This window comes from Fusarium poae, chromosome 3, assembly GCF_019609905.1.
Source record: "Fusarium poae strain DAOMC 252244 chromosome 3, whole genome shotgun sequence".
NCBI classification, from domain to species: Eukaryota; Fungi; Ascomycota; class Sordariomycetes; order Hypocreales; family Nectriaceae; genus Fusarium; species Fusarium poae.
In genome coordinates, this window is record NC_058401.1 from 7,086,796 (window position 1) to 7,112,680 (window position 25,885).

A 25,885-nucleotide genomic window follows, 5' to 3' on the forward strand; every position below is an offset into this window, starting at 1 on the left:
ATGAAAGCCCGTTCTTCTCATGGCTTATCTTAGCCGATCAAATTCGGCAGTGCCTGTGGATTCCAAGGAGAGTTTCAGCTAGTGGTATCCAAACGAGGCACTGCCAGATTCCGTCAGTCAATAGGCCGAGTTAGTTACACGAGCCGTTGAATTTGGCTGAGGACAAGACCGGTAAGAATAAACTGCCTCGTAGTAAGCACAGCGTAACATCTATTGACCTTTATATGCAGCCACTGTCCATATCAGGCCGAGCTGATAGAAAAGCTGAAGCAACTGGCTTGGCTGCATTTTATTACATTTATACGAGGCCTCCCTGACTATCCCTACAAGAAAAAAGTGATCATGCGCTCTCCCGTGGCGTCCAATGGGTAAATGATTCTGTCATGGTTTGCTTCTAAAGCGGTGCCTTGCAGATCGGCTGGCGGGTATGCAAGGACCATCCGAGAAGGGCCTCGCGAAGATGGGCAATAAACTTTCAGCTTTGAACGCCACTTACTGTGAATTGGCTATCGATCTTCAGCGCACAGACAAACAACGGTGAATTAGTTCTCGTGATGTCAGACTCGCCCACCCTCTACGTCTGAGCGGCTTCAAATAACTCGAACAGGTAATTTCGTTTCAACGCCAAGGACATGTGTGGCCAATTAGACATGACTTTTTCTTCCAAGATTAACTCCAAATGTAGTTGCCTCGGATAGTGATAAAAACTAGGTAGACATTGATTATATGGGAGAGCCTGAAACATGCAGGCTCTAAAGCATGATCTACCTGCGATATCTGGTCAGCAAACGGTTTCTATTATACGTGCCTAGGTATATAAGACTTGAAGATATCAGTGACTATTCTACTTCCGTTTCTGCCTTCATCATCTATTCAAGTTTTTTTTCCCATCTCTTTTTGTCTGTTGTCGAAATGAAACACCTTTTGGCACTCGCTCTTTGCTTCAGCAGCATCAATGCTGTCGCTATCACCAACCCTCACAAAGCTGCAGAGGCTGAGAGTCCTGAAGGAAGCCTACAGTTCCTGAGCCTTCGAGCATCAGCACCCATAGGAAGTGCCATCGCCCGTAACAACTGGGCTGTCACTTGCGACAGTGCACAGTCAGGAAATGAGTGCAACAAAGCCATTGATGGCAACCGTGATACCTTTTGGCATACATTCTATGGAGCCAATGGTGATCCAAAGCCTCCTCACACTTACACCATTGACATGAAGACAACCCAGAATGTCAATGGCTTGTCTATGTTGCCTCGCCAGGACGGTAGCAGAAACGGTTGGATCGGTCGCCACGAAGTCTATCTAAGCTCAGATGGTACAACATGGGGCAGTCCCGTCGCAATAGGCAGTTGGTTCGCCGACTCTACTACAAAATACTCCAACTTTGAAACTCGCCCTGCTCGCTATGTTCGTCTGGTCGCTCTCACTGAGGCTAGCGGGCAGCCTTGGACTAGCATTGCCGAGATCAACGTCTACCAGGCTAGTTCTTACACGGCACCTCAGCCTGGCCTTGGACGCTGGGGCCCGACTATTGACTTGCCGATTGTTCCTGCGGCTGCTGCAATTGAACCGACTTCAGGACGTGTCCTTATGTGGTCTTCTTATCGCAATGATGCATTCGGAGGCTCCCCTGGCGGTGTCACTTTGACCTCTTCCTGGGATCCATCCAGCGGTATCGTTTCCGACCGCACTGTGACTGTTACCAAGCATGATATGTTTTGTCCTGGTATCTCTATGGATGGTAACGGTCAGATCGTGGTCACAGGTGGTAATGATGCCAAGAAGACGAGTCTATACGACTCACCTAGCGATAGCTGGGTCCCAGGACCTGACATGCAAGTTGCTCGTGGGTATCAATCATCAGCCACCATGTCAGACGGTCGCGTGTTCACAATTGGAGGCTCATGGAGCGGTGGAATCTTTGAGAAGAATGGCGAAGTCTACAACCCATCTTCAAAAACATGGACGTCCCTACCCAATGCCAAGGTCAACCCCATGTTGACAGCTGATAAGCAAGGGCTATACCGTTCAGACAATCACGCTTGGCTCTTTGGTTGGAAGAAGGGGTCAGTTTTCCAAGCAGGACCCAGTACTGCCATGAACTGGTACTATACCAGCGGAAATGGCGATGTAAAGTCGGCCGGTAAACGTCAGTCCAATCGCGGGGTGGCCCCTGATGCCATGTGCGGAAACGCTGTCATGTACGACGCAGTTCAGGGCAAGATCCTGACTTTTGGCGGTTCCCCAGACTATCAAGACTCAGACGCCACAACCAACGCCCACATCATTACACTTGGTGAGCCTGGATCGACGCCTAATACTGTCTTTGCTAGCAATGGCTTGTACTTTGCCCGAACATTTCATACCTCTGTCGTTCTCCCAGATGGAAGCACATTTATTACAGGAGGCCAACGACGAGGAATTCCATTCGAGGATTCAACGCCCGTGTTTACACCAGAAATCTATGTCCCTGAGCAAGACACCTTTTACAAGCAGAACCCCAACTCCATTGTCCGTGTCTATCACAGCATTTCCCTTTTGTTACCTGATGGCAGGGTATTTAATGGTGGCGGTGGTCTTTGCGGCGACTGTACTACGAATCATTTTGACGCGCAAATCTTTACGCCAAACTATCTCTACAATAGTAACGGTAATCTCGCGACGCGTCCAAAGATCACTGGAACCTCCACCCAGAGTGTGAAGGTCGGTGGAAGGATCACAATATCGACGGATTCTTCGATCACAAAGGCGTCGTTGATTCGTTATGGTACAGCGACTCATACGGTCAATACTGACCAGCGCCGCATTCCTTTGACTCTGACGAACAACGGAGGAAATAGCTATTCTTTCCAGGTCCCTAGTGACTCCGGAATTGCTTTACCTGGTTATTGGATGTTGTTTGTGATGAACTCGGCGGGTGTACCGAGTGTAGCCTCAACTATTCGCGTTACTCAATAGTTTTGTAGTCATTGTTGTCAGATATCTAGTTTCATATAAAGCCGTCACTTAATATTTTACTACCTTACATACACTCCATTTGTGGTTCTGACTGTGCTCTTTCTGTTGAGTAAATTCGTGAATTTCTACAAGATAGCGACGCGCACGCTCCATCGCGTCACCTCTACTCTCGTCCTGGTGAAGGACGGTCAGGAAGAAGAGTTGAAGAACAATCTCAGTCTAACTATCAAAGGCGCTAACGAGTTCGCTGTCAAAAGTGCCGGTGGCGTTTGTCATGAATCAATAGTTTGACAGCCTCTCTCACGAATGCTGTAGCTGGAAGAGCATTCACGATCCGGTCCAATCACGAGAGTGACGTCAACAGTCCTGAATGATGAGACTAACCCAAGTTGGCTATTCAGTTGAAGTCCAAGATGGGTCATTCACATGTCAATCAGTTGGGATGCGGTGAGTGTGAGTGCTTTCGCGTATCGGCCGAGTGATGGGATGAGTTACCCTACATGAAGAAATGACTCAACGCGTTCAGATTCTAGGACGCGTTGCATCAGCAATCCCAGTTTTAATAGAGATGAGAATACTCTTTTCTCGTGTATATTATTCTCGTCAGTAATTTAAAATATAAATCATTGTCATTTCAACGTGTTGCTGTTCATATTGTCGGGATTACTTACCAATATGTCAACTCAACCCAACTCAGTTGATAACTCAATCAACTTTCTGTGCATCGTGCATCGGATCCGTCATGCATGACACTAGTTTAGTTAAACATTTGCTATTGGCTAGAGCACTGTCAAAGAGGGCCCATTGTTACTCATCAGAATTGTACATTCGAGCTTTGGTGCAGTCTTTCCGTGCCTCGATGCTACAGTCTTCGCCTCGATGCTACAGTTTGCAGACATCTGTCAAACTCTTAGCGATATGATCATCCGTCTACTAAAAACTTTCCTGCCAAGTCATCCCATGTCTTGAACCTCGGAATCACCCCCGACAGACATGCCCTTCCCCGAGAGACATGACCATCCCAACCAATAACTTGTTCGGACGATAGCTTCATAAACAGAATAGCGTCAAAGTCAACAAGCTGAAACCCCGCCCGTTGGATCGACATACCATGACTGAGTAGGAAGCACCCTTGCTCAAGACTGGTGGATAATTCGTCTTTCTCCGCATTCCTCATGATCTTTTGTGCCAGTTTCTTTTGCGCTCCAATCAGCGAGATGCGCTTCTACTAACTGTCACGCGCTGTAGAATGGGCGCATTTTAGCGTGTCTCTCACTATTCCTGTCGCGTTGGACTCTGAAGCTTGCGATTTAGTCTTGCAAGAAACTGTATACCTTTCCCCATGGGGCACCTGATGCGCTAACCAGCACTTTATTCCGCGTGTGTAGCACGTTTGTTATCCTGGTAGGATACCGTTACCAAGGAGTTTATTGGTGCGCAAGGAATACCCATGATATGCTTTATTTGTGCCGAAAACCTGGGGATTTAGTTAAGTTTCTGGGGTAGTAGACAATGCGAAAAAACATTAAATATCGTGGAGCCCGCCTTCTGTCGATCAATCTTCTCCTGCATCTGCATAATCATTGATCAATTGAAGCCATCATGAAGCCCAAGGTTTATCAATTTCTCGTCGGAGTCTTCGCGTCCTTTGGATCGCTTCTTTTCGGTTATGATTTGGGTGTTATCGCTCAAGTCATTGCATCGCAGTCCTACCAGAAGACCTTCAACACAGATGATGGCTCCCCTGAAACGTAAGACACACCTTCAGATTTGATCATTTCACGATACTAACCATGATAGCGGAGCTGTTGTAGCTCTGTTTACAGGAGGTGCCTTCTTTGGTGCCGGATTCGCGAGTCCCACTGCTGAATACCTCGGTCGACGATGGACCATCACCATCGGATCCATCATTTTCCTCCTCGGAGGTGCTCTTCAGACTGGTGCTCCTCAAATCTCATACCTCATGGCTGGTCGATTCCTCGCCGGTCTCGGTGTCGGCTTCTTGACCATGATCATTCCTCTGTATCAAGCCGAGATTGCCCATCCTTCTATTCGAGGTGCGTACCATAACATAATATCCCCACTTCCAGTACCCAATTTAATAAGCATAAATGAACTGAACTAACCGTCTCGCTACACAATAGGCCGAGTTACCGCTCTCCAACAATTCATGCTGGGTATTGGTGCACTGATCGCTTCCTGGAGTGGTTGGGGTACATACATGCACTACACCGACGACCGACAATGGCGAATCCCTCTCGGAATCCAGTGCGTCCCCGCGCTCATCCTCGGTTCTCTCATCTTTATCTTCCCCGAGTCTCCTCGTTGGCTTATGGACAAGGGTATGCAGGAAAAGGCTCTGCACACCCTGGCTCGTCTGCACTCCAATGGCAACGTCGATGACCCCTGGGTTCGTGCGGAGATCGAGCAGATTCAGGAAAGTATCGCCGACGAGCATGCCAACGAGGCCAAATCCTACATGGAGCTGTTCCGAAACATGTCTTGCTTCCGTCGTCTTTTGATCGCTTGCGGTCTTCAGGCCTCTATTCAGATGACTGGTGTTTCGGCTATTCAGTACTACTCTGTTGCTATCTACGAGCAAGCTGGAATTAACGCTGCCGATGCCCTCAAGTACCAAGCCATCAACTCTATCATTGCGCTTATCGCACAGGCCCTTTGCATCGCATTCATTGATCGATTCGGCCGTCGATGGACTCTGATTTGGGGTAACCTCTTCAACTGCTTGACCTTTATCATCGCCACCATCATGCTGGTTGTATATCCTCCTGGTTCCGGTAGCGCTGCTCAAGGTTGGGGTTTCATCATCGTCACTTGGGCGTACAACTTCTCATTCTCGGCTACTTGCGGACCTCTCTCTTGGATCATCCCTGCCGAGATTTTCGACACTCGAACTCGTGCCAAGGGTGTCAGTCTCGCTACCATGACCTCTTTCGCTTTCAACACTATGATCGGACAGGTCACCGGTATTGCCATGAGGGCTGTTGGTTGGAAGTACTACCTTGTTTTCGTCATTTGCAACTTCACCAATGCTCTTTGCGTCTGGGCTTTTGTTCCCGAGACAAAGCAGATCCCTCTGGAGGAGATGAACTATCTTTTCACCAACGCGCCTTGGTTCATTCCTTTCGTCAACAAGAGCCAGTACACTGCCGATTACCAGGCCGACTTGGCACGTAGGGCTGAGAGAATTGACGAGAAGCTGGCTGCTGAGCATGAGACCGGCGAGCATGTCTCAAAGATCTAGAGAGAATACACTGAGCCAGGTAAACTACCAATTGTAACTATATGGATCTAGTATAGTGAATGAATTCTTAATGTGTTGTTCTAATTGGTTTTAGAGTTGCACTTGGAACTGACGTGATAAAATATCGTAATACTAGTTTTGGGAATAAGCATTTGCAATAAAATACCTGTATAAAATGTCTGTTTTAAACAAAATGTATTGAAATAGTGATCAAAATGTATTGAAATAGTGATGGTGGGCATCGCAGATGAGACACTCCAGGGTCAACGGTCTGACTGGGCGGACTCACACTCACAAGCCATGAGTGAAAAGAAAATACATGAATCGCCAAACTTATTGTTATTCCCCCATTAAAAACCCATCATCTTCCTAATATCACTCCGAAATTGTTCAATAAACTCCCGACTGTAAAGACATGGTGTAATAAGATCACCTCTGTGAATAAATTTGTACATCTCGGAACGTTCTTCGCGAGAATGTGTATACTTGTCCAACATGTCGTTTAATCGATTCCAAATGTAAACCCCGTACATGTGTCTATTTGAAAGACGGCTCGGGTCATCATCCCATTCCCCAACGAATGACATAAAGCTTTGAACACGATGACGGATATGGCGATAGAGCCTATCGATCGATTCCAAAGTAGTACTGTGGTTTGGCTCATTAGGGAATGTCAATCTTCGAGATTGCCAAAGCTGAACGTGTCTCTCGACTGCCGGAGTAATGCATGGTGTATCAGGTTCGCGAGGAGGGAATAGAATAAGCCCGAGTGCGTGTTGCATCAGGTCCTTGCCGAATTCATTCTCATAAAATCTGCGTCGTATAGAATTCTTGTTCGCATTGTATGTCGCAAGCATAGAAGGCGAGGCGTTGATGACAGAAGTGATATAGGTTGGTTGGTGCAGGGTGACAAGGATCTCGACGCAAATCTCAGCGGGAAGAGTTTGAAAGGCGTCCATTGTGTTGTTATAGCTCGAAAGCCTCAGGTTGAAGTCTTGATGTGATATCGCTGTAGTTCAACTGAACTTGGCAGCAGTAGAGTTGTGATGAGCGCGAAAGTGGGTGTGAAGAGGAAGGAAGAAAAAAGTGTGAATAAATGCGGTGCCACGACATATAAATAATAAATTTTATTATAGTTTTTATCAATAATTAGAATCTGGACTGAAAGAAAGTTTCATGTAATTTCTAAACTCAAAGAAACTTTGGGTATGGGTTGGCTCTGGAAAACCTTGAACCTAAGTTAGTTACCTAGTCTACCATATATAAGATAATATATTAGTAAGGTATATCAGGCATCTCAAGGTTCCTCGACTATCACTAGATTGTATGAAGATTTAGATTACAGTTTATAACTAAGCCTTGTGCAATATTGCGTTTCAGATACTTCGTCATCCAGTCCTCAGACGATGATGAAATATCTAGTACAGCTTCTTCCAATAAATTGCATCAACCTTGACTATAGCGAAACGGAGAAACGGCCATGACTGCATTCTAGTCCTCAAAGTCCTTCTCCACGTCGCAAGCAGATTCTGTTCATACGACGACATTTCCGGCTGCCTCTTCTGCAAACAAAGCATATAACAAAACAAACCGGGATATGCGAGACAGTTCCTTGTATATGCTGGCCAAAACGCAGACTGGTGTCTTGCATCTAGCCCGCGTATAAACTTAATGGCTGTTTGGACAAGACCGCGACACGACTGTAAAACTGTTTCCTGTGCATGGTGATCAAGAGACGTGTTCTTATCGATTATAGGTCGGAGAAGGGCACGCAGGATAAGGATATGAGTAGTATAGTATGCGACGTAGAGGGATCTATGGCTTGTGATCGAGTCATCAGTATCAGCTTCTATACCAGCGGATTCTGACTCGAGGATTAGGGACCCAGGGAGGCTCTGGAGCCACTGTAGGAGTTGCTGACGAGGACGCCGGGCTTTTTCAAGGAGATTCTCAAGAACCTGTGGACGTGACACGGCCCGTAATGAGCTACAATTAAACCCGTGTCAGTACTGAGTAAATAAGGGATAAGAAGAACTGACAAGAATTGCCGACATATTTGGCTGGTTATCTCTGTGAGTGAGCAAAGCTGAACGAAGTAATCACAAGACAAACACTGTGCGTAGTCGGGCACGCCAGCTGTTGTATCAAACAGGAAATCCTTCTCTACCAAAGGCACCAAATTCCAATCATCGTCCGAAATCATAGAACATCGTCCATGCGTGACAGCCCGCCAAGTGTATTCTACATAAACGGCCCACCATAGTCTCCTTCGCAACCTAATCTCCCAATCCGGTAATTTCCAGCCCTTCGGATCGACATTCAACCCCAAGGATTGCGCCATAGCGAGCATCGAAGAGGCAAGGGACCAAACGAACGGATTTTCGACACATACTGCATCAAAAGGTGTATAGTTGAGAAGAAGGATGTATGTCTGAATGGTAGACAGACGGGGAAAATGGAGCTCTTTTTGTAAAGAGGTGTATGAGACTTGCCAGAGCTGCTTTATGTCTGGTTTAGAGTACGCGCTGTCGAGACATAGCTTTTCATCCCACGATGTGAAGGGAAGGGCGAGTGCGTATATCCCTGCTAGTAAGCCGGTCGATGCTGTTGAAACGAAGGCGTCCAAATCTGAAAGGACTTGAGATCGACTTAAGATAGGCAGGGACTCAAAGACGAATCTGAAATATCTAGACCCCCAAAATTGTTAGTATACAGACAGCCGTAGTTGAGGGGAGTCTGCGACTTGCAGTTTAACAAGAGCCACCCCAGTTTCCTTGTCCACCAATGATTCAAGATGATTCCTGTCATCAAGCGGGCTTATGCACTTTTCCATGACCTTTTGACCTTCGATGGATGTTGCAATTTGACTCTGCAGGAAGTGAAGTGTTGGTCCCTGGTTTTCCGACTGTTGTCTACGATAAGTGACACGGAAAAAGTCAACTTCGTCATTTTCCCCATATGGAAAATGGTTGAGTGAAAACGGATCTGATTCGTTGGAGAATCCGATGAGAGAAGATGAGCAATCTACTCTTTGATCCATGGATAATCTCTCGACTGGAATGGACTGATTAGTCGAAGCCTGTGTCGTCGTTGCTGTGTTTGGTGAATGCGCGATATTGTGAAACTCAGGCGGTGTCTGCTCGTTCACATAGTCTAAACTAGGTAGCTGGCCGTCGGTAAGAAAGTCAAATGCTTGGTCTTGATGGCTGAATGCTAGATCCCAGCCGATATCGGCTTCACCAGAGAGGATAGGCTGAGATAACATGTCAGCGATAGACGTTATACCGGTACCAGCTTCATTGACAGGAGTTTGTGTCTCTTTAGTAGCATCACAATTAGCTTGGTTTCCAAGAAGAGACAGAAACTTCCCACCGTCTAGGTTGCCATTGTCATGGTATGGTTGAGCCTCAAAAGACGTCCCGGTTTGGGCAGCAAACATAGCACTCGGAGATGGGAGGACCTCAGCCTCAGCCCGTCTACGCACACGACTATCCCTTGGCTTCTTGTTTGGATTCCCAACAAATGTACACTCCCTCCCAATGCGATCACAGAGCTGACATGGTCGCGTCGGGTCAGGGATGTTACAGAGGACTTTGCGAGCGCGGCATAAGTCGCATGGTCTTTGGGATTTTGACCGATAGCGGCGTGTTCCGGCGGCTTGACGCGTATTTTGGTTGGATTGACCCTGTGAGTAATCCATTGTGATGGCAATGTAGACGAAGACCCGAGGTTCTGGTAGAGCTAGAGGGGATTGAGATGATGAGATAGCCGAAGCGATAACTATACAGGGCACGTGATGGCACTAGTCCACTCTGTTAGACATGACAAGATAAGATTGTAATTTTCATGAATTATACGGCGTTGGTCCCGATCCAAATCCTTTCCAGTAAGACTTTCATACTTCATGATACTGGAGGGTAACTACAATCACATCTTTACAGCGTTCCCACGGATCAATCGTCTAGATATGTCACAAGAACCAGTACAGAAACGATTCTGCCCAATATTCTTTCTAAATAAATCACAATACCAGACAGGTTTGCTGTATTGATGTTTTTCGCCAACTTATTATTCCATAAACTTACGCACGCGACTTGTCATACCTCAAAACAGCCCCCATTAAGACACTTGCTCCAAGTGCACTGGAATGGTCAGCATCTATTCACGTTACAGCCGAGTCTCAAAAGAGAAATACATACCAATCTTCTGGTGAACAATATTCGGTAGGGTTATGACTAATACCCGATCTTGTAGGCGTAAAGATCATACTCGTAGGGCATCGAGAATTCGTATAACAGCTGTCGTGTCCAGCACCACTTATCATCGGCTTCCACAGCTTTCCAGCCTCGTTCTGCGGCAAAGTAGAACAGACGTCGGCAGCGGCTTCTTCGACAGCAGCGATGCATCCCTTGTCAAATCTCACAGCTGGACTGTCAACCAAGAGCTCCCAGTTGACTTCGCAGCCCTTTTCGCTGTCATGCTCTGAGATACGAAGGAACTCTGACTCGCATTCTTGCAATATTTTTGCGAGTACATCGTCTTGCACGTGTCGTACGTCGAGGGTGAATTTCACAGTGTGCGACATCGTGTTGATGCTACCAGGATATGTTGTGAAAATTCCTGTTGTTGCCAAACCACCAAAACGTTTGGCGATATCGCTGGCGGCGACGATAATTTTACTCACGCATAGGACTGGGTCTTTACGTGCGTAAAATGGTGTTGTGCCAGCGTGGCTATCGCGACCTCGGACTGTGATATTAAACCACTTGAATGCTTGGACACCTACGAGTAACAACGTTAACTCTAGAATACGACAGGTTAATGGTTTATAGCTTACCTTGAACGATGCCGATCTTGAGCCCTTCGTCTTCCAGGATAGGTCCCTGCTCGATATGCAACTCGAAGTGTGCTGCAAAGGGATTCGACTTGTAGGATGCTGGCACATCACCAGTGAAACCGATACGATCCAACTCTTGTTTCATAGTTTTGGGATTCGACACGAGAACTTCTTGTAGATCCCAAGCTGTTTGAAGAGGGATAACATCAGCCCATACACCCGATGCCACGGCCATACTGGGAAACCGAGCACCTTCTTCGCTAAAGTATAACTAGTCAGTAAATCACCGCGCAAGGTAGGCATCTAGAGAAACGTACTTTGTCCAGTTGACCACTCCAATAGGGCCCTCAGTCTCGACGGCATGCTTGTTCAGTGTCTTGATAACCTCAAGGCCAGCAACCACGCCCAGAATCCCATCGTAGCGACCACCAGTAGGTTGCGTGTCCAGATGAGAACCCATCATTACAGGATGTAAGTCATTGTTTTTGCCTGAGCGGATGGCGAATAGGTTGCCCATCTGATCGAAGTATGTCTTGCAGCCGAGGGACTGGGCGTAACCCATGAACCAGTGTCTGACCAGTTTGTCTGAGTCACTAAGACTAAGACGAGCCATGCCGGTTTCAGTGGGTAATCTTAGTCGATTGTTAGACCAAGCTTTCCGAGACAGAGGCTTTGCTAACTTACTTGCCCCATGGATGCGCCTTGCCGAACTCGCAGCTGTCATGTAACACTGATGCGAGGCTGAATTCGTCTACCTTTAATGGCGGCAAGTTAAGCGAGCCCATGGTTATGCTTTCTTCTCGTTACTACGAGGAGGAGTGGTTGTTCCAAGATGGGTGACGACAAAAGTAGCTACGTTGGTGGATGGAATAAAGGGATATTGTAAACCAAAGTAGGTTGTGTTGGAGGTTTCCCTATTTTGATGATTTGGTTCAGAAAATGACAAACAACTAACAAATAGAAAACCACAGCCCTCAATTTACTCTTTTAATTTACATGGTTGGCCGCCGACGGTGGTAATTCGTGAATTAATCAACAACACATTGGAGATAGCAGTCGTTCACTATCGCCCGTCGGCCGTCGGCGGACAAGACACTATTCCTGTTGAGGCGATTGACTGCTACATAGAGATTAGTGGCCTTGTACCGGCTCCGAATGCTGAATACTCCGAAACCCTCCGAATGCCCCGAGATAACAGAGAGGGATCCCTGCACCCGTTTATCTCTACATAGACCCAACGTGAGTCAAGAATGATGTTGGATACTTGAAATAGACATGAGTCGACCAGACTCTTATCATTTTTATCATACCATAGTTATCTTCCCCCTCCTCAACGTAACAACCGGAAATGTTTATGCCGCGCTCATCGTCTCCGCCGTCGGCTTTGATCAGTGACAAATGCGGGGGTGGATAAGAGAGCGCCACTTAGACCAGGGAAGCAATGATAGCTCCGATATCAGATTATCCCTGGCAGTTAATACGGTTAATAGCACAACCTAAAATATAATCTCACTGGTTTCCGGGATACTGTTGAGATCTCATATCACTCATCGAATACCGCGACAATGGAGCCTTCCGAGAAGAAAGAACTGCAGCAAACACCACTAGACCCGGACCAACATGAAGGCCAAGTAAGCGAAACGAGCAATGATGCTGAACGCAAGGTCCTTTCAAAGTTCGACAAGTTTGTTATGCCGCAGATGGCTCTGTTGGTCCTGTTTGCCTACCTCGATCGAACAAATATAGGTAGGTGATATCTCATGCCTCGAACCTACCGCGACTGACAATGATCCAGGAAATGCCCGCGTCTTTGGATTTGAAGAGGATACAGGAATGCACGGGACCCAGTTCAACGACGTATCAATGTACTTCTATATCTCCTACGTCATCTTCGAAACACCTTGGGTTCTGGCTGTCAAGAAGTTCGGTCCCGGTCGCGTCCTCGCCATAGCTATCATTAGCTGGAGTGTCATAACTCTGGGTACCGGTTTTGTTCACAGCTATGGTCAAGTCGTTGCATGCAGAGTTCTTTTAGGTTTCTTCGAAGCTGGTCTGTTTCCATCTCTCATGTTCGTCGTGTCGCAAATCTACCCCCCAGCTTCCCAAGGTAAGCGCATGGCCGTGCTCTATGTGTCGATTGCGCTGTCTGGGGCACTGGGAGGACTGATTGCATATGGCATTCAGAGTATGGGCGCTAGACACGGACTCTCTGCCTGGCGGTGGCTGTTCATTATCGAGGGTGCTATTTCACTCGTTATTGGAGCCATCTGCTGGTTGAGTTTACCCAGTTCTCCAGAGACAGCCTGGTTTCTAAGTTCTGAAGAAAAAGAAACAATGAAACTCATCAAAGAGCGGAACAACCCGTTCAAAGAAACCGTCGAGTTTTCTTGGAAGCAGGTGGGAATGGCAGTTTCTGACCCTCTCATCTGGCTTGCGTCGATTGCCTTGTTTTGCTCTTCCATTGCACTATTTGGTTTTGGAACATTTTTACCTACCCTTCTAAAGGGCCTTGAGTAAGCGCTCAACGAAACTCCTTAATTCGCGTTACTGACAGACGCAATAGTTACACCTCTCTTGAAGCCAATTACCTCAGTATCCCGGTCTATGTTCTAGCATCAATCTTTACTGGAGCCACTACATACGTTTCCGATCGTCTCAATCGCCGAGCAGTATGCCTCATCCATTCTCCGCTTCTAGTCGTTGCTGGCTACGCAGTAGTCGTGGGTACGGGACACAAAGGGGCGGGTTTCTTCGCCATGTTTTTGGTCGGTAGTGGAGTTTACTCGTTCAACACACTCGTGGTGACGTATGATCCACAACACTTCCCCTCAAGTGTGTATCTGTACTGACAAATAACAGGTGGATATCCAACAATATCCAGCCAGATTACAAGCGCTCTGTTGCTATCGCCACCATCATATCCATAGGAAACGCTTCTGGCATGGCGGCATCACAAATCTATCCAATCCAGGACTCCCCTCGCTATGTGATGGGAAATGCAGTCTCTCTGGGAGGCGAAGTCATTGCATTAGTCTGCATTGGACTTATTTATGGCCTTCTCAAGTATCGCATGCGTCAGAAGGCGAAGCTGTTGGCGATGGGTAAAGACAGCAACGGTCAAGAGGGTGACCGGAGCCTGGACTTTAAATATGTCTTTTGAGTAATGGTATTGCGGCGATTGACCGCCTTTTATGAAACGAATGTTCTTTTTTTCTTATCTATTAAGAGTCAATTTATTTATTTATCTTAGTTGTTCATAATACTATCCAGGTATTTCTGCTTCATGATAAATGCTGCCAGTAATTCACTGCCATGAAAGCTACAGGGGTCAGAAACAGGTTTGTGTTGAGTAACCACTGCGGAGTTACACTACAACAATCCCCTCACGAGTTGTCAGACGCATGATTTACCCCGTATTCAATTATCCCGTTATATATCCTATTCGTTGCCTTCATTCCCGGGAGCCACTTCAAACCCTGTCTTCTTGCATTCCGGATACTCATTTGCGTGACTTTTGATCATCAAGATCGCTTACACACAACATACAACCTCGATACAGCTTACCTCATCCGTGCTTCTACTTTGAAAGCATCATCATGGTTCAGAGAATTGACATCAACGAGGGCTGGGAGTTCAAGCAATCCAGCTCTTTGAACAATGAAACCGCTTCGTCTTATCTACCCACTGCGCAGTTTCCCACTGTTGCCCACATCGATCTCATGCACCACAATCTCATTCCAGACCCGTATATAGACATCAATGAGTTGAAGTGTCTATGGGTGAACGATGCGGATTGGACTTACCGCACCGGAATGGTCGGACCAGTCACTCTCAAAGATTCCGAGCGGGCAGTTCTTGTCTTTGAAGGTCTCGACACCATCGTTGATGTGTATCTCAACGACCAACACATTCTGTTCAGCGATAACATGCATGTGTCTCATCGGGTCGATGTGACGGAACTTCTTGGAAACATGGCAGACTCGGCAGTCCTTGAATTGAGGTTCAAAGCAGCTCCAGCTTATGGTCGCTCGGAACGCGAAAGAATCGGTTACAAGAGACTCCCAACTGGCCGTGGCGTCAATTTCGGAGGGTCTGAGAGACTCTTTGTCAGGAAAGCTCAATACCATTGGGGTTGGGACTGGGGACCAGCTGTGAACACCTGTGGCCCATGGAAACCTATCTACATCGAAGTATACAAGTCGAAAGTCCATGACCTTTGGGTCACTCAAAATGTCACAGAAGATCTCTCTTCAGTCGAGGTCACTGTGAAGGGCGAGGTCGAAAACGCTGATGGTATTGATCACGTCACTATACAGGTATTTGACAACGAGAGCAGAGACACAGTTTGTGAAAAAGAAGCCGAGTTGTCGTCCGATGGCTCCTTCAAGACTTGTTTCGCAATGGACAGCCCAAAGTTGTGGTATCCGTTCATGTATGGCAAGCAGAATCTGTATGTCGTCAAAGTAACCATCCCTGGTGATACAGCAACCAAATGTATCGGTTTAAGAAGACTACGCCTACTTCAGCATCCTCTCAAGGATCAGCAGGGAACTTCTTTTATCTTCGAGATCAATAACATCTGTCTTTTCTCGGGAGGTTCGTGCTGGATCCCAGCTGACTTCATGCTCCCACGAGTCACGAGACAGAGATACGAACAGTGGATATGTATGGCAAAAGAAGGAAATCAGTCCATGATCCGCGTTTGGGGCGGTGGAATTGTCGAAGATGATATGTTCTACGATATTTGTGATCGTGAAGGAATTTTGGTTTGGCAAGACTTTTTGTTCGCCTGTGGAAACTACCCTGCGCCACCAGACTTTATCGCAAACGTCAAGAACGAAGCGGAGCAACAGGTCAAGCGTGTGGGACATCACCCATCACTTGTCCTTTGGTGCGGAAACAATGAGGACTATATGTGCGCAGATCAAGACCGCTGCTGGGATGTTGACTACAGCGACACAACTGGCCCGTGGGATAAAACCACGTTTCCTGCGCGTGAGATTTACGAACGCACTTTGCCTGCTGTCATTGCAGCCTCAGAGACTGACGTGCCATATTGGATCAGTTCACCGTATGGGGGAAGTGTCTCAAATGATACGACAGTTGGCGATACACATTGCTGGGACGTTTGGCACGGCAAACTATTTCCATATCAGGACTACAAGGCTTTTACATCCCGTTTCATATCGGAATTTGGCTTCGAGTCAGCACCCAGTCTGAACACATTACATCGCGCCATCACTGACCCTAGGGAACGCCATGCGCAGTCGCGAACATTCGACGCTCATGATAAAGGCCCGGGCCATCAAAGGCGATACCCGATGTACATGGGCGAAAACTATCGTTTCAGAATGAATCCACTTGAGGACTTTGTATACTGTACTCAGTTCCTCCAAGCAGAAGCGATGGCTTATGCATACAACTGCTGGCGCAGAGAGTTCAGAGGTCCTGGTCAAGAATATTGTGCTGGTGTTTTAGTCTGGCAGCTGAATGATATCTGGCCTGGAACTAGCTGGGCGCTTGTCGATGTGGATTTGAACCCGAAACCAGCTTACTACATCACTAAGCGAGCATTGGCTAAGACGGTGGTAGGGATGGAGCGTGTCGTTACTGCAAAGCCACCTTATATCACAACTGGCTTCCTCGACGAAAAGGCCAAACTGGATGTGTGGGCAGTGAATGGCGAGCTTCAAGAGCGAGCGGCGACACTGGAGTTAAGAGCATTCGACATTGAGACCGGCAAGTCAGTCCAATTGCGTGGTGCATATGAAAAGAAGGAATACATGCTGAAGGCCAACCAGACGACAGAACTCGTGGCCAACATGGACACTCCCAGCTTCGATGAGACTGTTGTTGTCGCCTATCTGATCGATCCAACATCTGGAGTGAATCTTGCAAGATGGGTGAGCTGGCCAGAGCCTTTCAAGTTCATGCGTATATCTTCAGAGCAGAAAGTCACGGTTGAAGAAGTTGATGGTGGCACTGCAGTGGTAATCAGTGCAAACGCACCCACGAAAGGAGTTGTACTGAGCGCCCAAGACGAGAATGGCGATGAAATTATGTTTGATGACAATGCTATCGATTTGGTACCCGAAGAAAAGATCAAAATTGGAGTCAAGGGACGTTTGAGTGGAGGCAGTGTCAATACTAGGTTTTTGTATGACTGGGAGTTGAATCCTGATTTCAAATTGTAGGATGTGTGTGTGTAATTGAGCTTTTATTGACCCTGCTCTTAGGTGTTCTAGCTATCTAGTGGGCAAGCTAGTTACTGAGGTAGGGGAAATCTAGGGCTATTTTAGGTAGGGAAAATTGTCCTAGTGAATCAAAACCCTCCTTAATATAATGAGATATATAGTATATAATGCCCCTTAAAAACCCTCCCTGGGATTGTCTATAGTAGGCTTCCTAATCGGGCTTAGACTATCAAGGTTCTATCTAATAAGGAGCCTCTTTTCTACTCTAATGGCTAGTAAATTAGAAGTCGCAGGATTTAAACCTACTACCTTTGGCTCAGAGGATAAGCTGTTGGCTAAGCCCGGTGACCACTAACCGCTGGACTACCGACCCTCCAAATTGTAGGATAGATGAGGGCGACTGGGTCAATCAAAGGATTCGAGTTTTGGGGTTTGGTCTTGAGACTTGGAACGTTTAGTTCCAACAACAAGAACCGGGTCGGGCGTTATCTACAGTCAGAGTTTTATATTATTTCTTTTCGCTGCAAGCAAGGCTAGATACTGCATTGTCTCAGTGATTGTCAAAGCGGAATGCATATCAGATAAGTGTTGCGCGTAGAAGGCTCCATTCAGAGTATGAATCTGCCCAGCGGCGAAGGCAGTAATCAATGTTTCACCAACAACTAGATTACAAAGCCAACATACCTGTCTGACACGCTCACAGCAGTGCTTGAGTCTGCCTAGCCCTCGAGATGTTGAGACTCTAATTGGACACTAAGCAAAGCCGCGTTGCAGGGATCATTTCCAGCTTCTGAGATGAGGCCCTCCCCGCACTTTGTTGTGTTCATGGTTTGTCTGTGTTCACAAAACGAGACTCTGGACCACATTGATTGAAGCACATCGCAATATAGTGCCTAGATTCTTCATCGTTAGTTCTTCAGGCCATAGCAAGTTCAGATGAGCACACTTTACCAACCTCTAAATGAAGCGGATGATGAGATCCGACTTCTCACACTCCTGCCAAAGTCACGCAGTACAGGTATTCCCCATTGTACTTTGGAGACATATTCCCTCAAGGCTTTCATTCCAAAATACCACGAGTTTCTCTCTACATTCAGATTCACCAATTCAAGCACCAGGGAGACCACTTCTCAGTGGATACGAAGTCGAATAGACCCTGAACTCGCAGGCCTGGCACCTCTTCAACGCTTGCATTCTAAGCAACCACCGCCGAGCCAATACCGGTTTTATTGGGGGGACTAAGCTGCTCTTTCCTATGTTTGGGGAGATGAGAAGGATATTTCCATCATTGTGCTGAACAAGAAGCGCAGACGAGTGACGACTAATCTCGCCAAGGCTCTATTGGCATTTATTAAAGATGGAGAGTTTGGAGATGACTTCAAGCTTTGGGTCGATGCTGTTTGTATTAACCAGCAAGATTTGGACGAACGCGCACGACAATTACGGAAAATGCGCCAAATCTATGGGTCTGCATGGGCCGTGATAGCATGGTTGGGTGAGGCTAGCTTCCAGAGCGACTCGGCTATCCAACTGATTCGCGATTTTTCGGCTCTCAGTGAATCCAATTGTGGTAGCCGAATCGAATCTTGTTTACGAAGTGAGCCTGAATATCTTGGAAAGGGTTGCTGGTTAGCACTACATGACCTGATGGAGCGTCCCTACTGGTATCGTCTATGGATCATACAAGAGATGATCATGGGTGCCTCGGCCACGTGGGTCCGATGCGGGAGTTCATCTATCGATTGGAATTCTTTCTGTTCCGGTATTGCTTTTCTGGAAGAGAATCTGTGGCTTGTGAAAGACGAGCTACTTGTGAGGGAGCGCTTCGCGGTAACTGGCAAGAGTGGTCCAACTTGGTCTGTCATGGGCATCCACCTTGTGTATCAAGACCTCTCAATCTTGAGTGAACGCGAGGAAAAGGGTGGACAGTATCCCAGTTTTGGAAGATTGCTTGACATTGCCAACGATGCAGAGTGCTCTAATCCAAGGGATAAAGTCTACGGGCTTGTCGGGCTAATGTCTCCTGCTGTAACCGGTAGCCTACAACCGGACTACACCCTTCCTGTATGTCAGGTCTATGCGGCCACAGCAAGAACTTTCATTGAGGCTGACCATAACCTGGAGCCTCTCCGCGATGGCAACCCTTGGGGTCCGTCCCAAGGTCCATCATGGGCTGCGGACTGGCTTTGGGAGGGCCGGGTTAGATCATCAAGGACTGAGAATCAGCTTTGGGGTCCTACACGATTCTTTCCAAGGCTGGGGCCTGACGTTTCATTTCACACTCCATACAAGGCCAATGGGGACACTAGACACGATGCTTCGTTCTCCAGTGACGGGTCTATTCTTACCTGCAGTGGATTTATCGTTGACAGTATTTCTGGACTTTCTGCAAGGGGAACGGGATATTTCGACTTGGATAAAGTCTCCATCGTACAGCCTCCCCAATGGAGTAGTGTCTATGGTGACAAGAGCACTACCTCTGAGGCTTTGTACCGTACCCTCGTGATGGATAGAGTTGCAGGTGGCGCAAAGGCCACTGCCCGTCATGTTGCTATACTCCATTTGCCTCGCACGTTTAACGTTGCCGGTCAAGAGTTTTCGAGGAGGCGATGGAGTTGGCTGGCTGGACAATCGAATTACTACTTTCGCTGGGAAATATTTCATGAGGTCAACTCTGGCTTTAAACTGGGCGATGAACCACTCCACAATTTCTTTTCCGACAAGATCCCAGATGACGCATCTGAATTTGACTACAGCGAAGTATACTCATGCTTTGACAGAACGGCGCAGAGGCGAAGGTTCATGACTACGACTAATGGATATATGGGCTGGGCTCCAGATAATATCTACGGAAAGGAGAGTGAGCAGACTATAGCAGGCGACCTAATTGCTGTGTTGTATGGTTGCAGTACTCCCATTGTAATCCGCCCCAATGGCTCTCAATACCAGGTTATTGGCGAAGCATACGTTCAAGGATTGATGGATGGGGAAGCAATGGAGTTGTTGAGTTCTGGAAAGTTGAAACTATCGAGATTGGAGTTTTGTTAGTTAATAAAGGAATGAAGTAATATACTCTGTAAGTCTTCAAACACCGGTCAAAACATATAGCTCTCCCGTCGAATCACTCGTCATAAACAGTCTTCCCGCCTTGTCAAACGCCAGGCCCGCCGGCCTAAAACAGCCCGAAGGGCACTTGGTGTTGTCATTGTTCCACATTAATGGCACTTCAGCCTTGGCGTCATCAGATGCTGAGACTGGCTGACCGTTGGAAAAATCCACCTTGCTGACACGGTAGCCATCACCAGGGTTGCGGTTCCTAAGTCCATAGTCAGTCAAACCACACTCGTGCGATACGAGAAACCACACTTTGGATACTTACCAGCTTCCATGGAACGCAATATATGCCGCGCTACCATCTAAAAACTTGATATCCAATGGCGCAAGGTGTGAACCAAACGTAATCCTAGGCGCTGTCTTCTCTTGGCATTCCTCATCTGTGAATCCCAAATCCGTCTCTCCCTGCGGCGTAGCGGCCATCTGCTTGCCAACCTTTGCTCCGCCTGGGTATTCTTTGACGACGGAGGTGTCGTAGATAGAGAAGCATCCAGGATATCCGTAGTTGGCACCGTACTGGGCGCTGGAGGTGTCATCGGGAGAGCCATGGAAGTTGAGTTCCTCGCCTGGATTAGTGTTGTGGATATCGACATCACCACGGTAAAGATTGTCGACTGAGTTCTCAACAGACCACTACACGCCAGGTCAGTTACACAAGTTTACCAGGTCAAGGCCTTGGCTGGGAAATAAAGGCTTTACTTACGATATGTCCTGTAGCAGGATCCTCTGCCCAGCCAACACTGTTACGAAGACCCCATCCAAGTAGCGATGCCTCGCCATACTCTAGAGGTGCACCCGCCGCCAACATTTCATCAATCTTAAATACTCTGACCTGGCTCCGAACAACATCTTTGTTCACAGTCTCGGAGTCCAAATTACCATCGGATCCGCCAGCTACGAGTAGCATGTTGGGATTACCAGCAAGTGGGATTGTCAGGGTGCGGGTGGAGTGAGTTGCAGATCCATCCATACCCGTGATAACAGTTCGGCGAGAGCCAACGCTGCCATCGGAGGCATCGTAGTCATAGGCGTATACCTCGCTAGGACTAGAAACAAGAATGGTTTTACCATCAGCAGTGAGAGCAATGCCATGGTTCAGCTATATACGCGGAGACTTGGCATTAGCTTGCTGAATGCTGTACAGAGGATTGAGAAATCGTACATTTATACTCGTTTCAGTAATCAAAGCTTTGTCAGAGTCAATGCAGACATCGAGGTCTTTGCCATCATCGAGAACGATCCTCCTCACACCCTTGTTGCTAGCCTCGGCGATCAAAAGGTTACCCTCGGTGTCGACAACAAGGTGTCGAGGTCGCTGCAGACCGGTGCGAAGGAGTTTGAACTCCACGCCATCACTGGTAGAGATGTTGAACTTGGGAGTGAGGTTGCATTGTGCAGAGGTGAAGCCAATAAGAGCTGCTCCAGCGGCGAGGAGTACCTGTGCTAGGCGTGGCATTTTGCTTCTTCTGAAGATGAGCTATGACAAAAGGTATGTGATATCGTGTCAAAGATGGGCGACTAGCGAGTATATATGTGTGCCAGAGAAGGTCAATCACTGCCTCAAATGTCACCTTTAGTGTTCGCTTCCCTTGTCATCCGCATCTGGGCTACCAAGTCCAAGGAACAGGAGATAAAAGAATCCCTACTCAGTCCAAGACTCTATTCAATATCGTATCCTTGCAAGACGTGACATCGTTCAGCTATTGCCCAGCTCAACCCAATCATTTCCCTCCTTTCCTGATCCTTCCCTTGATCATGCTATATGTCAAGTGCAATAAGCTTTACTACTAATGGTTCAGCTGGTAGCGACTCCAATACCCCTGACCCAGCGCTACCGTCATAGCATTCTTCATCTTTATCCAGCCATTGCCCCGGAAGCCCCTCTGTTCCTTACCTTGGCTAGCTTGTTCAACTTCCCGATCACTTGCTTAATCAGGTAGGTATCGGCCGTTACTCCGATGACCCAATCAGGCAGGTGTCAATTGAGGATCCGATACGCTTTCGGCTATCTTGTCGCCTCAGTCACATTCCTCGATGTGAGGCCCAGTCTGAAAATACTTTATTAACGTCATTTCATTTTATTATCCTCTGATCAAGTCAGCACGGGCATATCAGTGTAACTAAAAGATTTGAAAGGAGACAATGGCTGAACCAGAAAGAATCTCCGTGTGAATAGCAGCTTGGTCAGGACATAGGATCTTTTGGAATCCCTCTCGTCAACTGAGCTTATCACGTGATAAAGCGACGGTCTGGTGGTCTAGTGGTATGATTCTCGCTTAGGGAAAACCCTATAGCATTGCTTGCGAGAGGTCCCGGGTTCAATCCCCGGCCAGACCCTTCCTTTTGCCTTTCGAAACGACTAGAGGAGATATTCTCCTTTTTTTATATTCTACCCAGCTGCATGAAAACAACGGCTATGAAGACACTGGCGACAAAGAAGTACTGAATAAAAGCTTAGGTAGTCTAGTGATCAAGACTTGCATATAGCTATCCATTGAATTAACAATATTGTAAGCAAGTCCCTTCACTATGTAGCTCATGGGATTTCATTGCAGTTTATTAACTGTTCTTACTTGCTTTTTCTACAACAATGTTAAAACGACGATATAACCCACTGGTTGGATTTATCGTCCTTTGTAGCCATCCACTTCTTATTCTTTACCTCAGCGTAATTCTTCCCTGTTTGACGAACCTCGCCATTGAAACCTGGCTCACTACGTATGCTTGAAACAACACGAAGAATGTCACTCTTGTGTAGAATCGCAGCCTCCGATAAAAGACCTTGCGGTTCTTCAGTCAGTATACTGGGTCGTTTGTAAACGTAAATGGATGCCCAAACTGCAAAAACGAATGCAACGAGGAGAAATATTAAAACGACATATGCCACCCATTGAACGACAAACAGACGCGTTGTGGGGATAAAAGCTGAACCAGTAGTTATTTGAGGCTTCGAAACTGGACTGAAGCCATGAAATCCGACGCCATTGATGTAGGTGGCACTGTAGACAGTTGATACTGATTGCATCAATGCCTCTGCACTCAGTGGTTTCGAAGGCTGTAGTTTCTGGGCATAAGACAAGATTAAGCTAGCCATGTCTGACGTGGACGATGAGGCTTGAGGATTGAAGGTGACTGGCCCAACGATTCCTTGCTCGAAGGTCCTCCAGTAATATGGTCGACTAATATCTGGCTGGCCTGTTTCGGCAAATGAGTGGACGCTTGGAGATATGTTGAGTGACGAAACCTTCAGATCACCGTCGACTTGTCGATATCCGGTTGCACAAGATATAACACTGATATCATCGAGCAGATTTGAGGACGACGCAGAGTATATTCCAGCTGTGAATACCATGCGGCTGTAGTACGCTTGGGCAGAACAGTCAATGACTGAGGTGCTCTTCAGATATGTTTTCTGTGTACTACTGACTGGGAACTTCTGCGTAAAACTGCAACCTCTGTCATCTCCGAATACCACAACATTGCCCGCTTCTGAGTTGGATATCTTATTCAATGAGATGTTGTAGTTCTCTATTAATTCGCAATTGACATATGAAGCAAACCCAGTAGATTTTGCTTCAACGTCTGCTGATGCTGGTATGATTGACTTGTTGGAAAATGGCCGAAACGCGTATTGGTCGTTCGTCCAAGCAATGTTTTTTCCTTGGTATAGTAGAGTAGCAGCAACAACATTCAAAACCGGCCTCCAGTCAATATTCGCGTTCAACTTGCTGTCCTTAAACTCGGTGTCGTATATGATCGGTATTGCCTTTGGTACGAAAACGACTTGGGTTGTGAATAGACGAGCAGCGAAGGGTGCGGTGATGTATGTTAACATGACAGATAGCAGTGTCATTGCTCCAATTGCGTTGTGAGATTTCCGAAAAGCTGTTCGCCAGCGCAAAACCACTGGAGTGACGCGGTAATCTAGCAAAATCGACTTGCTTGCTTCGGCGCCTCCTCTTGCGCGTAATTCAACGTACGGTTGGCGTTCTGCTATAGCACACGCTATCCAGGCCCAATGAGCAGCGAAGAGGGCAAAAACAAGATTAGGTAGTGTCGTCCAAAGAATTCCAATATCAAAAGAGACATTGAAGTGGACAGGGTCTCTCCAAGGCAGAGGCTGTGACCTGGTGGCCGTGACTTTAGGTGATGGGATTGTAACGAAACCCTGCTCATTGGATGATTTTACAGTGAGAATAATAATTGCGACGAAGAGAGCAACATCGAAGACGGCAAACAATAGGAGAGAGGGCCATTTCACCGCTTCAGAGAGCCACCCAAAGGACTTTTCAGCCATAGTTGAGAGTGTGAAGTGAAGGTATGGTATATGGGATTGTTAACCACTATTATGAAGTCGTTCTTTGATCAAGTGCAATATTAGTTTGAACTCGTGGTGTTTAAATATTGTTAACACATCGGTTAGGCAGAATATAACGAGCTGTGATATCGAACGGAACTTGCCTTTGCTCTGCGGCTGTTCAGATCTAACGAACAGCCTCAACCTTCAACAGTCCTGGATCATTTTTTTAGTCCTACTCTTATGTTCTTTAAGCCACAATATTGTCTTGATCTTACATTTGTGCTGTCGCCCGGTCATAGTGGTGTCATTTCGTCAAGCCACGACTTTCATCCTCCGTAGCCTCCGCCTCCGAACGGAACCGTAGACCTCTTGAATTCCAGCCACAATCCACATATAAGGTAGTTTAGAAGATGGCCTCCAAAACTAGTATTGTCATTCTCAGAAGAACATTGAAAATGCTTTCACACATTTATCCAATCTTCCAGGTCGCGTCCCTCATGATCACAATCAGTGGGGTTTTGGCAGTTTCTTTCAACCCAAACGACTGTGTCGGGAAAATAACCAAGTTTACAAACTGCAACAACGCAGATCGCATCACGCAAAAGTGTAGTTCTGTTACAGGGAAACAGGAATCGATAGATTGCTTCTGCACACAAGAACTCCTTAACGCCTATGTTGGGTAAGAATGGACTTTATCTTTTTCCTTCGAAGATGTGAACTAGCGTTGACCAATTGAAAAGGTGCAAAGGTGAATTGAGACAGTGTTCCTTGTCTAATTCCTTCGATGGTACTATTCAGACAGAAATTGACAATTGGCATGATGCCTGCGATCCGTATCTGCCAAAAGATATCACCACTCCCACCATTGCCGATCCAACGAGGACGCTGGATCAAGATACATGTCAAACAATCGCTGAAAGCTGTTTTCAACTAAGTCAAGCAACAGATGCCTGCTCATCATCTCATACTGTTCCGGCAGACTTTACCAGCTGTCGTTGTGAGAGCTCCGTGATTTCTCTGGCCTCTGTTTGCCTAGTTGATGGAGTCGTATCATGTGCGGGAGAAAATGTTACCACATCTGATATCTGGGAATTTCGAGAATGCTCAGCAGCTAATACTTTTACGCATGCTACAGACGTGAGTTTATGTCTACCGTATGATGTCTTTATTAACAGTGATATAGAAGCGTACAGATCCAATGACAACGATGGAAGAAAGCACGC

General features: G+C 46.9%; 10 protein-coding genes and 1 non-coding gene across 11 annotated transcripts; 6 read left to right on the forward strand and 5 right to left on the reverse strand.

Annotated features, from left to right (window-relative positions):
* Window positions 1-912: 912 nt before the first annotated feature.
* Window positions 913-2,955, forward strand: FPOAC1_009773 (uncharacterized protein; the record flags this gene model as incomplete). Its single annotated transcript, XM_044854194.1, has 1 exon — window positions 913-2,955. The coding sequence occupies one exon, from the start codon at window positions 913-915 to the stop codon at window positions 2,953-2,955; it is 2,043 nt and encodes a 680-aa protein (XP_044706864.1).
* Window positions 2,956-4,557: 1,602 nt separating this feature from the next.
* FPOAC1_009774 (uncharacterized protein) lies at window positions 4,558-6,217 on the forward strand (the record flags this gene model as incomplete). Its single annotated transcript, XM_044854195.1, has 3 exons — window positions 4,558-4,706; window positions 4,756-5,012; window positions 5,100-6,217. 3 exons carry the CDS (start codon window positions 4,558-4,560, stop codon window positions 6,215-6,217), a joined length of 1,524 nt encoding a protein of 507 aa, XP_044706865.1.
* Window positions 6,218-6,567: 350 nt separating this feature from the next.
* Window positions 6,568-7,176, reverse strand: FPOAC1_009775 (uncharacterized protein; the record flags this gene model as incomplete). Its single annotated transcript, XM_044854196.1, has 1 exon — window positions 6,568-7,176. The coding sequence occupies one exon, from the start codon at window positions 7,174-7,176 to the stop codon at window positions 6,568-6,570; it is 609 nt and encodes a 202-aa protein (XP_044706866.1).
* Window positions 7,177-7,635: 459 nt separating this feature from the next.
* FPOAC1_009776 (uncharacterized protein) lies at window positions 7,636-9,917 on the reverse strand (the record flags this gene model as incomplete). Its single annotated transcript, XM_044854197.1, has 3 exons — window positions 7,636-8,203; window positions 8,257-8,904; window positions 8,935-9,917. The coding sequence occupies 3 exons, from the start codon at window positions 9,915-9,917 to the stop codon at window positions 7,636-7,638; spliced, it is 2,199 nt and encodes a 732-aa protein (XP_044706867.1).
* Window positions 9,918-10,298: 381 nt separating this feature from the next.
* FPOAC1_009777 (uncharacterized protein) lies at window positions 10,299-11,839 on the reverse strand (the record flags this gene model as incomplete). The annotated part of the gene is made up of 5 exons (XM_044854198.1): window positions 10,299-10,359; window positions 10,417-10,999; window positions 11,055-11,314; window positions 11,372-11,686; window positions 11,739-11,839. 5 exons carry the CDS (start codon window positions 11,837-11,839, stop codon window positions 10,299-10,301), a joined length of 1,320 nt encoding a protein of 439 aa, XP_044706868.1.
* A 780-nt stretch (window positions 11,840-12,619) lies between these two features.
* Window positions 12,620-14,214, forward strand: FPOAC1_009778 (uncharacterized protein; the record flags this gene model as incomplete). Its single annotated transcript, XM_044854199.1, has 4 exons — window positions 12,620-12,800; window positions 12,850-13,567; window positions 13,618-13,860; window positions 13,914-14,214. The coding sequence occupies 4 exons, from the start codon at window positions 12,620-12,622 to the stop codon at window positions 14,212-14,214; spliced, it is 1,443 nt and encodes a 480-aa protein (XP_044706869.1).
* A 436-nt stretch (window positions 14,215-14,650) lies between these two features.
* Window positions 14,651-17,248, forward strand: FPOAC1_009779 (uncharacterized protein; the record flags this gene model as incomplete). The annotated part of the gene is made up of 1 exon (XM_044854200.1): window positions 14,651-17,248. The coding sequence occupies one exon, from the start codon at window positions 14,651-14,653 to the stop codon at window positions 17,246-17,248; it is 2,598 nt and encodes an 865-aa protein (XP_044706870.1).
* A 1,449-nt stretch (window positions 17,249-18,697) lies between these two features.
* Window positions 18,698-20,296, forward strand: FPOAC1_009780 (uncharacterized protein; the record flags this gene model as incomplete). The annotated part of the gene is made up of 1 exon (XM_044854201.1): window positions 18,698-20,296. One exon carries the CDS (start codon window positions 18,698-18,700, stop codon window positions 20,294-20,296), a length of 1,599 nt encoding a protein of 532 aa, XP_044706871.1.
* A 36-nt stretch (window positions 20,297-20,332) lies between these two features.
* FPOAC1_009781 (uncharacterized protein) lies at window positions 20,333-21,818 on the reverse strand (the record flags this gene model as incomplete). The annotated part of the gene is made up of 4 exons (XM_044854202.1): window positions 20,333-20,564; window positions 20,628-20,995; window positions 21,066-21,461; window positions 21,525-21,818. The coding sequence occupies 4 exons, from the start codon at window positions 21,816-21,818 to the stop codon at window positions 20,333-20,335; spliced, it is 1,290 nt and encodes a 429-aa protein (XP_044706872.1).
* Window positions 21,819-22,608: 790 nt separating this feature from the next.
* FPOAC1_009782 lies at window positions 22,609-22,699 on the forward strand. Its single transcript has one exon. It is a non-coding gene; the product is annotated as a tRNA-Pro (tRNA).
* A 256-nt stretch (window positions 22,700-22,955) lies between these two features.
* Window positions 22,956-24,659, reverse strand: FPOAC1_009783 (uncharacterized protein; the record flags this gene model as incomplete). Its single annotated transcript, XM_044854203.1, has 1 exon — window positions 22,956-24,659. One exon carries the CDS (start codon window positions 24,657-24,659, stop codon window positions 22,956-22,958), a length of 1,704 nt encoding a protein of 567 aa, XP_044706873.1.
* Between the last annotated feature and the right edge of the window lie 1,226 nt (window positions 24,660-25,885).